At 39.0% G+C, this 18,804-nt stretch overlaps 2 protein-coding genes across 2 annotated transcripts; one reads left to right on the forward strand and one right to left on the reverse strand.

Annotated features, from left to right (window-relative positions):
* Positions 1-684: 684 nt before the first annotated feature.
* Positions 685-1,302, reverse strand: LOC139475371 (uncharacterized). Its single transcript, XM_071258590.1, has one exon. It carries the CDS (start codon positions 1,300-1,302, stop codon positions 685-687), a length of 618 nt encoding a protein of 205 aa, XP_071114691.1.
* A 15,156-nt stretch (positions 1,303-16,458) lies between these two features.
* On the forward strand, positions 16,459-17,133 carry LOC139475373 (uncharacterized). Its single transcript, XM_071258591.1, has one exon. It carries the CDS (start codon positions 16,459-16,461, stop codon positions 17,131-17,133), a length of 675 nt encoding a protein of 224 aa, XP_071114692.1.
* The last annotated feature ends 1,671 nt before the right edge of the window (positions 17,134-18,804 follow it).

The raw sequence follows: 18,804 nt of genomic DNA on the forward strand, positions 1-18,804 counted from the left end.
ATAACTGAGATGACTACAATAACCAAGTTCTATTGAATTACGCGTAGTAACTGGGGTATCCAATACTCCGTTTTTTTAGTGCTCCGTTGATAACCACCCTTCTCGTGATTTTCGGGCTTTTGGGGAATTTCAGTATTTCCTTGATCAGTCAATATGACTGAATCTCTAGCCTATCAGACGAGTTTGATATTCAGACGTTCTCGTCTATTTTATTGTCCAAGTGACCTATTTAAGGGATAGGCCATCTGTGTTTATTTCCCCTTATCTCACACAGCCGAAGGTTATTCTCTCGTTAGTGTGTTCAGTTAATTAACTCTGGTGTTAATTGGTCGCAGCAGACTTAATTGGCTGTCTACGCAACTTATCTGTATCTTGTCAAAGTGTTGTTTTAGCGGTGTCCTCCCATTAGTTAGACAGCCAGTTGTTAGACACCTTAAATAACAACTTTTCTGGTTGAGTGCACAACAAAGTGCAATGCTGTTACCTTGATTGATAATGGAATGACCCATAGCTAAACATCAAGATATAACAAAACAAAAAGACGTGTTAAGTCAGATGTACTTATTTTATAAACGTTCATCTCAGATTTGGCTGTTACTCTGATGTATATACACATATATTAAATTTAGTCATGATATGTACACAACGTCATACTCGGTTCATCCTGTTGTCAGACTAAGGTCTTCAGGCAAGTTTAAGGAGGTGGCCCACAGCATCTAAAAACTGAACTGGAGTCTTCTGACCAAGGCGTAGATGGTCTTTCAATCTGATGATCCGATTGTCGATCTCGCGATACACTCGCTTGCGGCTGGGTGGTGCTGCTCCAAAGTTGACCTGGACGAGTTCGCTTCTTTCCGCATGTTCAATACGTCTGATGACCTCTAATAAGCGGAAGATATTGGGATGGAGATGAGGCAGGAACTGGTTCAACTGGCAGTGAAAACCTTCCAGACTGTTGTTGGTGCGTGGCCCTTCAGTTTCATGGTGATTCCACAGGGGCAGCGGAAACCTTGCATCATCATCCACCCAGATGATAACCATGTAGTCTTTGAAATCTTCAATGCCACGACCATCAGGGGAAGAGTTCATTACATCCAGACATACATCTTGCACTCGGTTTGGGGGAAGTAGAGTCAGGCTAGCCGCTCTCCTGATAAACTGTTGGACCCGAGGGTCTTCTTTGTATGGCACTGCCAGTCCTAGGTCTTGCACTTTTCTCCACATGGATTGGCAGTAGTGGAAGTAACACCCTTTGATGATGGTCTGGGGAAACTCTTCTTCTACTGCACCGATTGCGGCCATCTCGAAGTCTGTCTGAATTCTGGTTGGCGTACGTGGTCTGTTCAGTCTCTGCTGCACTTCAGTCCAGGGTAGAGAAGGCTAGGATCTTGTTGTGCACGCCATCACTAAGGAGAAGGAAGGGCCGTCCATCAATGGTCTCAGTCCAGGAACCTTGGAGATCAACATCTGAGAGATTCCTGGGGACAGCAGGCACTGCTGACGCTGGAGAAGGGAGGCAGAAGGGGTATGTCGTTGTCATCGTCTTGTGCTAGCTGGTCATTGTAGAGGGAGTGCATCTTGGTTGTTACTTCACGGGCGCGCTTTCGAAGTGTGCTGAGGAACTTGAGTTTGTTGACATGTTCTGGTGGATGGTTGGGCTCAGTCTGGTTCCGGAGGAAGTCGTCACTTGTTGTGCATCTACCAGTGCAGGTCTTGATAACACACCTCCAGTGGGCCCTGGTCTGTCTTTCTCGGTTTCGGTTGTAGAGATATCCATCCAGAAGAATCTGAGGTGTGCCTCTCTGTGACATAATATTCCACTTTCCTTAACCCAGCCATTCTGATAATGCCACCATGATCTGCCAGTAATGATATTTATATCACAGTTGGTTAAACTGAGTAGACTCTGACAAACTGATAGTAAAAGATTAATTGTTTTATATTAAGAATGTTATTATAACAAGCAGCTAAGTGCAAGTGTAACTTGAGTAGTAGTCTAGTTGAGAAGTTCTTCATTTTCCACAAGTTTCCTGGAGTAGCAATCTAGTAAAAAACAATAACAATAAATAAGTAGAAAATAAGTAGAGTAAGATCAAACAATGAACCTTGAGACATGCCGTATTAGTTCACTGAGTAGGACTGTACCATTGGTGTGGGTACTGCCCTAATCAATCCCCTACTTCAGTGTCTGACAACTGGCTGTCTAACAACTGGCTGTCTAACTAATGGGAGATAACCGTTTTAGCTACTCTCATTTTATTACTGAAATAATTAAATGTAATTTTATTACAATAGGATCTATCAGCGATCTTAAACAGTGAGCTAGGTCCTAATTGTGTTCATACTGATCAACTATTAAAGCTTGAGACAGAAACGGGCTGAAACAGACAATTAAAATACTTTACTACAACATTTACTAAATAGTAATAAAATCAACACGGCCACATTTATATAAATACTCTATGATTGCAATGTCCTTTTTTCGCATTTGGCCATGTCATTGTTTCCCTAACTTCATAACGCTGTTCTTCATAGGTGAACAGTTTAAACATCTTCTTCTTAGAGCCAAAAGCTCAAGCATCTGATGTCTACAATGTACAATAAGGCATCGTGGCACTTAGATTAAAAAGTAGACATAAACATGAAACGAAAAAATCACTTATTTAAGAATATCACAGTGATTAAGTTGAAACCTTCACACGATGATAAACGCATATAATTGTTTTGTAGACACCGTCAACTGCATTCACAATTTGCGCATTGATCCAAAAATGAAATACCTTACATATCTGAAACTGTACAATTTTAATGTCTAACAACCAAATGCTTTTGTTCGTTTGTTGGACAAAGCGGCGTGCAGCGATATTTCAGCTAATTGACGACCACGAATAATTGAATCTAGACAAGACAAAGTCGATTTCAATCAAGTCACCGAGAAGGACCGCCCGGTCTATTAAGTCACCTCTTATGACATGTTTACATCGGAATGTAATATAAGATGTACTGCACGTGTTGATAAACTGTCCATTACATAAGGACTTTAGGGAATATCTGTTTAAGGAACGTGTGGAATGCTGGTATGTTTTTAGGTATGATACAGATGACGAGAAAGTGTGTTTTAATTTGTCATGGCCTACATTACATAACATTAGTGCCAAAACCTGCAAACTGGTATTGGATCTGAGAAATGATATCCTATATCGTAGCTAAGTGTATTATATATATTTTGATGTATTTTATCTTGCATGTCTTCTTATCCTTAAATCTCATCTCGCCTAGAGTGGCCTGTGTGCGTTTTGAAAACAATTATAAATTCAAAATGAAATACATGACAAAGAAGCAAACATATTTTTGGCGTCACAACTGTCTATCGAGGAGAAGGCTTTTACATGTTTCTGTTTATATTGTCCAAACAATGACTCCCCACAATTTGAGATTATAAAAAGATTTGATTCACACTTTACTATTTGTGGAGATTGGACTATAGTTCAAAATATAACATTTGACGTGTACAATTACAAACACACAAATAACCACAATAAGCTTCTAAAATATATTGAGGCTTTAGTCTACCTGATCCCTGGAGAGAGTTCAATCCCTCAACTATAAGATATACCCGGAGATAACCATATCCAATTAAATAGGCAATGCTAGGCTTTCATCCTATCAAGAAACCTTGAAAATTCAATAAGTAATATAGCTCAATTCACTGAATATGGGATATCTATCAAATTAAATGTTTAATAAGTATCTTCTTCATGATCAGTTGTATATTAATAACAACAAATAATCAAAGAAATCAAAGATCAATATAAAGTAACTTTTGATGAAGAAATAAGACCAATATTTGACATTGATGGTCAGCTCTTGTTTTTAGATTCTTCTTCTTATGATAAGAAGTTATACTGTTCAATATACATCTAATAAGAAAAAAAATCTCAATAACCATATCAATGACATGGAAATTGACATCGATACTTTGGATAATCAAAATATTGAAGCTGGAATAATTAACAAATTAAGACAGAAGGAATGCTCTTGAGATTTAGAGTATAACGGACTGAAAAAAAGAAAGAAAAGACAACAAAATACTTTCTATCGCTTGAAAAGCAAAACTTTCTTATTAAACAAGGCAATTACAAGAAAAGGAAATGAAAAGTGATTTAATCAATAAAACAAAAACTTTTTTTTTTATAAAGCTGTACACTAAACGCACAACCAAGAAAGTGGATATATGCATTTTATTTCAATGGGTTCCGGATACCCAAACTAAGTGAGAAACAAAAACCTAAACGTCTTAAACATGACTTATAATGAAGTATTAAGATATCCTGGTTCCTCGCAATTTACGGTTGCAATTGTATATTTCTTTCTGGAATGATATCCAACAGATTTTTCTTCGCTCCTTAAATAATGGCTATAAAAAAATATCTATCGAATTTGAGACAAAAAACTTGACTAAACGTCGCGTACAACACTGGCTCTGCAACAGTAGCAAATATACTCAAAACATTATTGCCAATGTTTATAAACGAAGATAAGAAAAGTTTCGTGGCTAATAGATATATTTGAGAATGTCCTTGGCTTGTTTACGATAAGTGGATATTCCCAGAAACCATGGGAATTTCAAGAACTGTTATATAGATTCGGAAAAGCATTTGACTCTGTAGACTTTGATTTTGTACAATAATCTTTAACCTATTACAATTTTGGGGATTCGATAAAATATTAGGTTGGAACATTCTACACTAACAATAACAATTGAAAAAAAAAATATCTGCTGTCTCAATTCGCGGATGACACGTCACTTTTTGGACGGTACAGAATCTTATCTTAACGTCTAGGGAACACTGCATCCTTCTCTGGCTTAAACATAAATACCAGAAAAACCCAAGTAATCTTGGTAGGATCCGAAAAGAAATCAAAGATATCGCTCAGTCAAAAATGGAAATTAATTCACACACAAACAGAATGTACAATTCTAGGCATAGCATTTACCCACAACATTTACCCATTTACCCCCAGGAATAATTAAGATTTTGAAAGGTTTAATACTAGCCAAATTAAATCACTTATTTTCAATGGTACCAAATCCGAATAATAGCTTCATAAAAGAACTTGAAAACAATGTTTTAGATTTATATGTTATAATAAACCAGACAAAATTAAAAGAGATATGGTAAAAATGAATAATAGGATGTTGATTTAAGAGTGTCAGACATTAGAAATACCAATGAAGCTGAAGCAACTGCATTGATTAAAAGAATGTTAAATGATGATTTAAAATTGAAAATACTGTTTAATGCTAATATATATCCCCTTTTCTTTTGAAGAAAAACTATTATCTAAAATGATTTGAGATGTTCGACATCTGGAGAGATGTACTTCTTGCTATGGGAAAGTTTACGACAAAGAAAGGGTTCTAATGTCAATGAAGGTGGGGTGTAATGGGGTGTAACGTCACGTCCAAGAATATTGCACTTATATAGCGACGTGCATACCCTGGCAGGGTAACAAAATTGTTAAAGGTACCATCTTCTAACGTATTTTGGTATGACGCAACCGGAGATCGAACTCCGGACCTTCCGCTTTCCGGGCGGACACTCTACCACAAGACAACGGAGGCTGTCTATTGTGATAGAAGGTAAGACATTCTAGCTCGACAGAATATGACACAATGCAATATACGAAAAGATGGAAACCCTCTTATTTACTCAAACATGTGTATTAAAAAAGCCTATAAAACCATGCCTCAATACTATCAACTTTTGACTTGACTAGAAAACCTGATGACACGTCCATTCCTCTTTCGTACTGCATTCCAAAGCTCCACCAAAATCAGAACAGATAGAGAGATATTGCTGGGTCCTTCTAATGTTACACAAACTCCCTGTCTCAAGGACTAACCATAATCCTTTGTTAATGTTTATTACCTCTATGAGATAGGTATGTCAACATCCATGTCCATCAGATATAGGGGCTATTGGGCAGCCAAGTAGTGAAGGCGGTCGCTCGTTACACCGAAGACCTGTATTCAATGCCCCACATGGGTACAATGTGTGAAGCCCGTTTATGGTGTACATCGCCATGATATTGCTACAATATTGCTAATATTTTATCTAAAACTACTAACATGATTGTTGATTAATTGACGTGCTAAGTTTGTGTTGACGTTTTGACGAAAACCGCCTGTCCAATCTACAGGTTTAGAGGCTTGTGTGTTTTGAGCGGTCAATGATTCTGATCATTTCCATTTCACGGGTACACCAACAACATTTTGAATCGTGCATGTGCTTTTATTTGTTAATGGTTTTTGTGTGTATCATGAAGCTGTACTTAGTAAGAGATTAGTAATATATGTCTGTCTTTCTGTCTGTCTGCAAGGTTAAATGGTCGTCTCTTTTACAATCTACGAAACTGTTGATAAGCTTCTTAGAGAAAATATTTTAACTCTCAGAAGTCAGAGGAAGAAAAACCTATTTCCAGCAAATACATCACCATAATTAAAGTAAATTTATCCCTTCTAGGTGTAACATAGCATGGCTGTTGACAAAGGTATATTTTCGGCTTTATTCTAACATGACAAGCTGAACAATATAATGCATTTCGTTTTACTATTGTTTATCAGACAGACAGACAATTGTTTATTTACGTCTCACTTCTGTACAACATACTACATACATATATACATAGAACATAGATAAAAGTACAGAACCACTCAATATGAGTTATGAGAGACGAGGTCACATAAAAATAAATACAAGTAGAATTTATAAGTGGTAAAATATATCACGAAGGTAAATCTAAGCATTATATAAAATATTCTTGCGTTTTTCAAGTAAATGTTTGCAGGTTTTGGCCGTTAGAAACAACAAATCATCATTGGACATAATAAAAGAGAACTTATCAACATCAGATAAAACTTGAAAAGTATCACAGAGATTCGCACATGTAGTTAAAAGGCTATCAGTAATGTTTTTATATAAAGGACAATGAAATATAACATGGCTTTCATCCTCCACGCATTCATGACAGTTAAAACACACCCGTTCATTCAATGGTATATTATTGTAGCGACCTGTCTCAACACGGAGCGGGGCAACACCACAGCGGAATAGAGCTATAGCACGGCGGTGAGACCGGGGTAGGGGAAATTGCAAATACCGTTCAACTTCAAAACTTGTCTTAAAATGTCGATAAAGTCGGAGCTTGTTCTTTCCTGTTCCATGTCTACTTTCCTCCTGTCTGACATGTTGTATCATGTACAAGTTCAAGAAATGAATGCGTCCTTGACCAGGGTAAGCGCTTTGTCGTGTGAACTGCAACAAGTGATCTGTATTAGGTATCTTTGCACGGTCGGCGCCTTTGATCTTATCACCTGCTATGTTATAATCTATTATACAATTAACTCCAACAAAAACAACCAGTGTTCTCACTCTTAAACTCTTTTATGTTGATTAATGTCCCGTGAGGGTGTAATTGACCCAAAGACCGTTGCAATACAATCCAGGATCACAACAGTTTAATGTGTTAGAAGTCCATAGTTGTGGATTTACGGAATGCTTCTTCCACACTTACTTTCATCCTCCGCTGTCTCCACTAGTATATTTGGTGAGCTCAATATCTATTATCCCCACATTACTCGATTTATCAACTGAGGTTTGTAAAGCTTTAAATGTCACGCTTTTTCTAGATTAGCCATCTCTTAGTGCGAAGTTTATACTATCTTGAATCATCTTTGGGCCATGCGAATCTCTCACAAAACTTTATTTATAAAATCCTCAAGTGACTTTGTCGTCTTAATGGACGTCAGCTTTTCCACATTTCATTCAATTTCCGAGTTTTATGCATTCAAGTGAGATATACCGCATTTAGTTACACGATAAAAAGCAGTCACGAAGACACCAACCACTCCATGTGACATCGTACGTTGAGCGTGTTCTCGGTATCGAGAGTGCAAACTGATTCGTTCTTCCTTGCAATTGTGTTGATTCAATATTGTCGTTGGGAACACTTGTATTATAATGTACAGATTCGAAGTCCCACGAGAGACTTATTGAAATGATTTTGAATACATCATTTCTAGGAAAGGATATCACTTGCATTTCAACACTGTAACAAATGTGGTTAAGTATTGAACACATTCTAGACTTGTTTACCTCTGAACGTGTTTAGGAATATGTTTTGACCTTTAACGGAACATATGCGGGTAATCTAAAAAGTAATGTCCTCAAAGTTTATTTGGTGAGGTGAAATGGGCTTTAAAGTAGTATTCAAGATTATTGCCATTTTACTGAAGACAAAACAAGCAACGTTTATGTTACATATAGACCACAGGCTACACATGATATTGCATATACAACAGTACTGGGCACATTACTAATACGTAGAGCAAATCCCCTACCCACCACCCAAAATCCACAGATCATCTAAGCTGTTCAAGTAATCGAAGTCAAATCTGTTTTGTTCCTTCATGATATATACTCTCCGAAACAAAGTAGTGTATATTCAAAAATAACAGATGACGACAGAAATACAAAGTGGTATCAAGACTGACCATTGCATTCTGGTGATGTGTTGCTGCGGGAGGCAGTCAGTTACGATACACGCACGATGGGCACGACTGTTATCCTGTTGGAAGAAGATTTCTGGCAATTACATTGATCCCGTTAAATCTGTCGTGTTGCCGTACATTGAGGTCCGCATCACGTTCGTTCGCGCCCCAGACACATTCACGACTATCCAGAAAGTCCGCAGTGAATCTGGATTCATCTCAAAACATTACACGAGATAATCGGCGATTTCCTTATTTTCTACACTGTAACCACCATTGGAGTATGGCTAGAAATTGTCGATTTGTTAACAGTTGTAAAACACGTGGTCCCCGAGCATGCAGTCGTCTTCTAATCGTCTGGCCAGTAACTTGAATTCCGACGGTCTGGCGCAAGTACAGGGCAATTTGATTGGATCCTAATCTTGTGTTGTTGACCTAGGACCCTCAGTGTAGGGTGGATCATGAACATGTTGTATCTGCAGAGACCTGTTCCAAAGTCTGTAAATCACAATACACATTGAACATATTGGCTATCTCTCATTGCGATCTACTAGTTTGAACAAAGCCAGTAGCCCTTAGGCGTTCATCATGTTTTGGACGACGCCTCCACAACAAATACTGTATTAAAGCAAGAGTATAGAATCTACGTGTTACTGTGGATATTAAAATTCAACAATTGTAGTAACTCGTAGCGTTTTTACGACCTTTCACTGAGGTGTCAAAATACAAACATGAGTCTTTACGCACGTGCACAAGGAAATTGCATGGCTACGTGCGATGCTTCAAGGGTGTTGTGGCGTTAGGTTTTGCTTCCGACTGCTGTCTCTGTCAGTCAGTTTTCAAAGCAGATCTTTCTTCTGACGACCGATGGGGGTGACGGGTGGCCCAGTCGTCTAAGGCGCCGCGATTCGCTGTGCAGAGTTGCGTCCTTTGGGCACGCCAGAAACCTATGATTGTGGGTTCGAACCCCGGTTCGCCCCAATTATGTTTCTAGGTTTGTCAGCACCATACCCGTGCTCATGGGTTTCACCGAAGTGGTAAACGTCTGAGACCTGCATCACTTCGGGCTTTCCTCCCACATTAAGCTGACACGCCGTGATATAACTGGAATACTGTTAAAAGCGGCGTTAAACCCAACTCACTCACTCACTCACTCTGACGACCGATCATAATATACATACTTCATGATCCCCTACTTTTTGGGAGAGTATAACATACACACTCGGGAAGATCAAGTAAATGACCAAGTTTCTCACTTCTTAATAAAAGTATCAGGATTTTGTAATGACACGCCAAGGTAATTATTGTAATCAGACATATTGATATTGTGGACCAAGAAACATGGTATTCGTTTTCTATATCGCTATTACAGAAGAGACAGTCCAGGGTTATCAAAGAAAATATATTGTCCCCTAAAAATCGTGAAAAATAATTATGCTTTAGAATGTTGAAAATGAAAGAAATTACCTTCCACAAAACTTACATTTGCTGCAAGGTGTTTTTCGTAAAGTGAATCAGGCTCAGTTTTGAATAAATAAATATCTGGTTTTGTAGCTGTAGCTGATAAAATATCTTGATATACATTTAAGGATTGACTGTGTATTTTTTTCGGTTCATTGAGGTATGAATCGAAAAACCGATGTGCAAACTGTATGAATCCGCGTAGCGGATTCTTACAAAAGTTTGCACATCGGTTTTTCGATTCATACCTCAATGACCCGAAAAAAATATACAGTCAATGCTTATAATTAAATTCGACAACGTACAACATGTTTTAATCTACAATAGTTTAACCCAAAGCAGTTGCATATATCAAAACAGACAAAAATGACGACATTGATAAACATTCCAGGTGAAGGAATACATACAGTGGCGTGACATGAATCAGGTGATCGTTTAATTTATGCACATAACTTGACACGCCTTCACAGTCAGTAGCCAATCAACGGAGAGTGGGATTAAAACAATGTTCATTGGACCTGTCAATTAAGGCAAGAGGCGAAAAGAACTGCAACAGTCAGACTGTAACGAACCGGAAGAAATATGTCCGAGAGAAGGCGGCTGTTTCAAATAACATGGTCATTTACTGCGTGATTCAAACATTACTTCCCTGATTACGGTAAAACACAGTTGGAGAAATGTTAGTTAGAAATGAAACCCCTAAGACATGAAAGTTGAACCGAGGCGAGCGGGAAAAAAACAGGCGAGCAAGCCTACACGTTTGCTGTTTCATTCATTCTCGGCCTTCGGTTTCAAAGGGTAGTTTGGACATTGAATATGCATGAAAGTCGCTAAATGTCCTGTGCATGACAATACACGTGAGCAGAAAGGGAATTCCCCCGACTATAATATTGGGATTCCCCGACATTCCGCAGTATTAAAAGTAGTGCGCCGCGGTGGGCGTGGCTTATTTTTTTACATTCATTGGGAAATGAATGCAATAACACGTGACCAATTCAGCTAATCAGTATGCAGGAATGTCCATGAAAACAACGAAAACTTAATTACTGCGTAATAATCGCAGGGACATAAAAATCGTTGGTGTCACAATTTGATCAGAACCCTCCCTGTGCCTCAATAAGTCTTCATATTGATCACTCCAACTAGAAAAAGAAAACAACTAGCCTAATCTTTCTCATGGATAGGTATGTTTAGGCTTTTGGAATATTCTGGTGGGCAGGTTTAGGAATACTGATAACAAATCTAACTGGAGTGGCCCTAACAACGTCACTGCCATGTAAAACAAGTGTGAAGTACTCATGTCACCCGCCAATATGACATGTCCGGTTGTGTGCAAGACAACAGCCCCTGTGAAATATGATAACGGGAATTTGTTTTAACGGTCTAATTGCAAACACTGAAGGAAACATTATATCCACTGCGGAAAAGGATGCTTGTTCGGGTACCATAAGTAAATTGTGGTTTAGGGTTGTGTTTCACCTTGTACAAGTTCCTTTGTCAAGTGGCATACAGCTCAATTAGGTAATGATGGTAACGGTTCTCAGATAACCTAGCGTATATCATTGTAGAAAATCAAAAATTGCATAACAATTTCAGTACTTTGCTAATATATGTATAAAGTTTTATTGAAAATTTATGAAAAAAGTTATGGATATATGAGCCAGAAATATATCAACACAAAAAAACATCTGATTTTTGAGTTACGTTGTGGTAATGAAAGCAACCTGTATTTGGTTTAGGTCCAACTTGTTGCAATGGAAACAGCGAAAGGAACCAGTTTAGTATTTGTTTGATACATATGCAAAGTTTCAAAATCTAACGGTTTCCGAGACATGCTCCGAAAAAAAATGCTTCACGCATTTGTGTCTAAGTCAAGTTATTGACAAGAAAACATTTTTTTTCAGAAATAATAAAACATCAAATGTCAACTGTTCAGCATGTGTATATAAGACGTGACGGATGGACCATTACTATATCCGCTCACACATCATGGTGGGGTCTAATAAAATCAATTATTGCTATAGGCCATTTAAGTGTAATGATAAAACTAAATAATATCTGTCCTGATTTGTTATTACAGTTATTTTATAACGAGTTTGACAGAACGATAACTGACAAATCATAAAGTTTAAAGGGGGAAGGTATGCTACGAAGGATGGCAGGAATGTGCGGATCCCAACTCTGATGGAATGCTTTGACGGCTGCTAACTTTTTTTCAACATAATCCCCGCCGAGGTCCACACACGTCTGCCATCGATGCTGGAGTGCCTGGATCCCACTGGTTTCAACAAATCCTCCACCGCAGAAATGACGTAGTCATCATTTGCATGGTGTTTGCCATTCAGTTCTTTCGTCAAGTTTGGGAAGAGGTGAAAATATGATGGTGCCACATCTTGTGAATATGGAGGACTCCACAGTCAATTCATTGCAGCCATAGCGATTACAGAGTGACGCACAAGTGCGTTGTCCTGGTGAACAACACACCTTTAGTGTGTTTTCCAAGACGATAATTTCGCGGATTGCAAACTATACTATTGGCCATTTATTGTGCGACCTTTTGGGAAGCAGTGGGATTCCTCTGGAATCCCAGAAAACCAAAATCCTCTTCTTACTTCGGGGGAGGAGGACACGTATACCGTTTTGTTGTTGTTTTAGTCTCTAGCTGAAGGTAACACAACACTCAGCAATGCTTCAAAGCGATGTAAATGGTCACGAGAGATGATGAAGGTGGAACCGAGCGTGCTGAAACCTTTGTCGTATCCAGATAATTCCTCAGAATGTTCTCAACTCTCTCATGAGAAATGCCTCCTGTATAGGCTATGTGACTTGTGGTAAGTCGTCCATCGTCCTTCGTCCATAATCATGTCACTTATTTTTTCACCATTGACCTCAGTGGTTGCAGTTGCAGGTCCTTCTTGGATCATCATTGGGGCTCTCTTTCTTCTTGAACTCTCCTGCCCACCCATATCATTGGCAGGAGAAGAATCATCCCCTTAAGTCATCACGGGAAGGCTAATGAAGTTAGCCCTTTCAGCTGGAAATACTTAATGACAGGGCTGTAGCCAATTTTATCCACTTTCATCAACAGATAATACGCAGTCACTTTAATGCCCGGAGCATCATGCTGCTTGGTCGTGTATTTGGTTCAAGAATATTAGAATGACAAGTATATAATTGTATTTACAGCATGCAAACTGTTAAGCGTGCACGTGTAGTAACAGTTGAGGGTGTTTCGTTTCACATCGAATACATATTGTCCAGTCACGGTATTCAAAATTTGCCTTCATTTCGATGCAATCCAGTATGTTGACTTTTACCAAATAGGTACAATTGACTTGCCTTTGCATGTCTTTGTGATGGGTGCCACCTGTGGGGCCTGATACGCACACCTTTTTGCCAGCATCTGGTGTCATCACATTTTGATGGTCATTCATAAACACATGCTTATGATATAGTCAGCGTTGTACAACGGACTCATGGCGTTATTTGATAGTTGCTTTGAAAATCCGACTCATGTGACATGACTTTATCGTTATCATTGACTATCCAACTCATGTCACATGGCGTTATCGTAACGTGTTACTGAATATACGACTCATGTGACATCACGTTATCGGAATGTATTATTGACCTGTGTGACATGACGTTAACGTAATGCAGCATTGAAGATCTGACTCATGTGACAATACGTTGTCGTAATGTATCACTTAGCACCTGGCTCGAATGACATTATGTTAAAGCTGCTTCCCTGAATAATCGGAAGTGTAGAAAGCAAAAGTTGCTGTTTCAATAGATCATTTCTTATCAGATGTCTCTGGTGCTAATAACGTATAAACATTGCATAATTCAACAAATGTTAAAGTCTTATAAACGCAAATGAAATATGAAACACTGCAATCTGGATGTTAGAATACAGACTTACGTGTAACAGTAGGAGCCAGAAACTATCTTCGGGATAAAGGAATGGCCAAAGTAAAGGTCAGCATATTTCATCCTTTAATTTCTCATCGATAAACATTGTCTTTGGTGAAAAGGAAAATAATTAATGGCTAACTATCTCTTGTTAGTAAAAGATTATTCCATCTTTTCATCTGATTATGTAGATCATCACCTGCATTATCGAATATACATCTTATTCCCTTAAGCACGAACAGCTATTACTGGTACTGTATATAAATTCCTGTTACTATGCATGAACCAAACCATGCATTGCCTTATTAATCTGAGTGAGTAGTGAGTGAGTCTTGCAGATGCATACTGAACATGCTGTAGTTTTTTTCTGCATCCCTCTTTGGTAGGCAACTGATGGAATTACAATATTCTAACCTGGAGATGACAAAGCTTGGATCAATATTGTTGTAGCCTCGGCGTTGACATATGTACTGATCTGTCCGATGATGTGCACATGTGCATATGGCTGTGATATGGCTTTTGAATAGATCCATGATGACATCAAAGTTTCTGGCACTATGGTTGGGTGTGATCACACTCTTTCCAATGCTGAATTCAGACAAAGTGAGTATGCGAGGATTTTTAGCACTGTTTTGTTCTGATTCAGTTTCAAGAAGTGTGTTGCCATCCATTAATATTCCCTGATGTTATCCACGAAACTCATTAGAGTTACGTAGGTATTTCTGATTGGACAGACCACAGTTTGGCTTGAAGGCCAGACAAAGCTGTCTGAATTATACAGTAGGTTATGAATCGTTACGATGTCTGGAAATATATCGGTTTGTGCAATGAAAAGGATAGGTCCATACACCGATCCGCATGTACTCTGACGTATTCCCATTAACGTTGACCTCTTGATATCGAGTCTAGCCCGGACCTGAACCATTCCAGAGCATCTCTTGTAATTGTGATATTGCAGCGTGTTGAGTAGGATGTCATTATAGTGGGAAAACCTTGAGTAGTACCAGAATTGCTGCTACATCAGTGTCTTCTGCATCGAGCAGATCGATCTGGACTCTGACTGAGGCAGTTTCGGTGTCTTGGTCTGTTTTGTAAACAGATTGCATGATGTCATCCAGTTTGTTGATAAGGATATGATCTTTTAGCAGGATTGCTACTACTCGCTCGATGACGTTAGAAACGAATAGAAGACTTAACACTGGTCTGTAGTATTTCAGTACATTTGGGTCCATATATTGGCGTCTTTAAGAAGGGCGGTGATGAACGCTTCGTCGGGTCGCTGTGGAATGGAATTCGAAATAGACAAGTTTACTATACTTTCGTTTGTTGGTAGTAATATATCCTAATACTCCCTGTGCAGCAATGTCAGAATTGGATTGGGATCGCAAGATTTCGTGGGCCTGTGTTTAAGAATCTACTGTATATCCAGAGTACAAGCTGGTTGAAAGCATGCCATTCCATAACACGTTTCAAATGGGAAAACTTCCGGAGTGCACGCACCTGAAACCACAATTATTGGTGATTGCAATAGAATGTCTCTGATTTTCACATCCGAGCCTCAGTACAGCAACGAATATATTTGTCTGTGAACTTCTCATAGTCTATTTCATTAAGAACAAAAATGTAAATCTTGTATCACATTCTTCTCAACTGTTCTAGTAGTGTAAATCTATTGACGTTTTGTTACAGGAATGGGATTTGAAGCAGCAACTTAGCTGATGGATTAATACCTGTCGAAACCCATAAAATGATGTGTGGAGAAAATGATGGATCTTGTGAGCAAGTGAATATTGCTTACAGTCTCATTGGCACATACCTGGCAAGAACGTTTCAGTGTATTGTCAAGTATTTTCAAATATAAACTGCCTGGTAACAGAAAGTACACCAATGTTCGAGGGTGGCTAAAAATGAAACAAACAAGAAATTCGATAGTGATGTAATTGTAACGGGTATCGTAGTTGTGTTTTGGACCTAAGTTTAGAGTATTTTTGGCGACTGTTTTCAGCCTTCTGACGTTTTGATATCGTTTGTAATGTTATCAAATCCTATTGTCAAGTCACACAGTCGGGACACAATGACACAATATCAGCCATATAAAAAGTTGAAAACAGCCCACAAGTCTCCTTAAATACTGTTTCACAGTTCATATATCACAGAAGATTTTTCAACTAATGTTTCAATGTATCCATGTCCTAGATAATTACTCAAATACTGTTTCAATGTACACACATACTAGATGCAGATAAAATACTGTTTCACAGTTCCAGAGTACTATCAACAGATACACGGTCTACCCATGGGATCTCCACTCTCTCCTATCCTAACTGAAATCTACATGACCTACTTCGAACAGCAAGCCCTCCCCACATCACCCATCTACCCTATTTGCTGGTACAGGAAGGTTGACGACACCTCTGTCATCCTCAAACAAGACCAAAACCCAACCCTGCTACTACAACATCTTAACCAAAAATACCCCCGAGTACATGTCACCATCGAAATAGAAAAGAACAACCAGCTACCCTTCCTAGATGTCCTCGTCTCCAGAACCCAACCAAACAGAATCCAAAGCATCGCTACCGGAAGCCCATCCACACCGACCAGTTCATCCACTCCAACTCCAACCATCCCCTTGGGACTATGACTGGCATCATCTCCACCCTCACCAGACGAGCTATCAACCTTTCTTCTGCTGTTCAAAAACTGAGATCGAACACCTCCGCCAAATCTTCACCCAGTTCAACAATTATCCACCTAATCTCGTCTCTGCGACCCTTAAACCCGAATCAGCGCCCTTCCTCATCGCCCTCCCTGTCACAGGAAAAGCCTCCCACATCATCAGCCGCCTCCTTAAACAGCAAGCCAATATTGACACCCACTTCACAAGCTCCAACTCCCTCAATTCCCTTGCTAACGGCAGGCACACAACCAAACCAAAAGAACCCAAAGGTGTAGTTTACAAAATTGACTGCAACTGTGGACAATCTCACGTTGGTGAAACACCCCGCCCCATCAACACCAGAATCAAAGTGCACAAAACCTCAACCATCAAATCAGACAGTAAATCAGCCATCTTAGATCATATCAGCAACTGTCCTAATCACAACATCAACTGGGACAACGTCCAAATCCTCTCCAACAACCTCCATGATTTCACTAAAAGAAAACTAAAAGAAGCAGTCAACATTCGCCGTCACAAGCCATAAATCAACAGAAATCAAGGCTATTTAATTCCATCCGCCTAGTATGAACTAATAAAGCTAGAATCACTTATCCTGTTTAATTGGCTTCATGTCCCATTGGCTTCCACCTATGTGTTATCCTTCTGTTGTCATTACTTACTCATGTTATCCCACTCACTGTTATCCTTCTGTTGTCATTACTTACTCATGTTATCCCACTCACTGTTATCCTTCTGTTGTCATTACTTACTCATGTTATCCCACTCCATGTTATCCTTCTGTTGTCATTACTTACTCATGTTATCCCACTCACTGTTATCCTTCTGTTGTCATTACTTACTCATGTTATCCCACTCCATGTTATCCTTCTGTTGTCATAACTTACTCATGTTATCCCACTCACTGCTATCCTTCTGTTGTCATTACTTACTCATGTTATCCCACTCACTGTTATCCTTCTGTTGTCATTACTTACTCATGTTATCCCACTCACTGTTGTCCTTCTGTTGTCATAACTTACTCATGTTATCCCACTCACTGTTATCCTTCTGTTGTCATTACTTACTCATGTTATCCCACTCACTGTTATCCTTCTGTTGTCATTACTTACTCATGTTATCCCACTCACTGTTGTCCTTCTGTTGTCATAACTTACTCATGTTATCCCACTCACTGTTATCCTTCTGTTGTCATTACTTACTCATGTTATCCCACTCACTGTTTATCCTTCTGTTGTCATTACTTACTCATGAAATTTTTGACTTTAGAGAATAGTACTCACCACAAAATTCATGACCGCTTGTCACACATGTATGGGGATAATTGCCCTAGCTATAACAGTGTTAAACGTTGGGCAGCTATGAAGTTTCAATCAGGGAGATAGAAAAACTTATACTGTCAGATAGACGTATTACCATTGCTGAACGTGTGGAAGACACGGATTTAAGCTATGAATCCATTGAAACTAATATTCATGAATATTACAGATGAATCTGCCCGTTGGGTGCCAAAGTTTCTGAATTCTGATCTTAAGGAAAAAATAACTGACATTGACAGAGAAAATGTAGAGCTAATTGAGGAGGATTTCGTCAAATTTGAAAGGGGATTAGTAACGGGTGATTAAACATGGGTCTACCACTATGATCTCGAGTCAAAGCGTGATTCATGGAATTGCACCATTTAACTTCTCGGGCACAAAATATATTCAAGTCTTCCAGATCAGTGAACCAAATTATGGCCACTGTATTCTGGTCGAGTTCTGTTTACCGGTATTTCCAAACACATCCTGGAGAACCAAAACCATAACATCATGTGGGAAGCCACCAAAGTCCTGCCTACCAACAAAAACAACTGGCAACAAAGAATACTACAAACTGCCATTGACATCAGGAGACACCAGCCAGCCATGAACCGTGACGAGGGAACATGTCTGCCCAGTGCTTGGAGATTATTGCTTTGATCTTTGTCGGTGCTAATCACCTAGCTGGCTTCAGTTTGCCTTTTGCTGTGACTATTCTTTCACCTATCAGTGCTCATTACACCCGGCCTCGCGTTTGCCCAGTATCCATTACCTATTACTTATCTATGACAAATTTATCTATGATACTTAAGTACTGGCTATCAGCGCTAGTTACTGTAAAGTGTTGACCTCCATTGTCTACTGTTAAGCACCTATCAGAGCCAATCATCTGTTTG

This window comes from Haliotis cracherodii, unplaced genomic scaffold (genome assembly GCF_022045235.1).
Source record: "Haliotis cracherodii isolate W230 unplaced genomic scaffold, xgHalCrac1.p SCAF_3, whole genome shotgun sequence".
In the NCBI taxonomy this organism is placed as follows: domain Eukaryota; kingdom Metazoa; phylum Mollusca; class Gastropoda; order Lepetellida; family Haliotidae; genus Haliotis; species Haliotis cracherodii.

Coding starts and splice junctions, on each gene's coding strand:
- LOC139475371 (XM_071258590.1), bottom strand. CDS start 1,302: ATGGCCGCAATCGGTGCAGTAGAAGAAGAGTTTCCCCAGACCATCATC.
- LOC139475373 (XM_071258591.1), top strand. CDS start 16,459: ATGTCCTCGTCTCCAGAACCCAACCAAACAGAATCCAAAGCATCGCTA.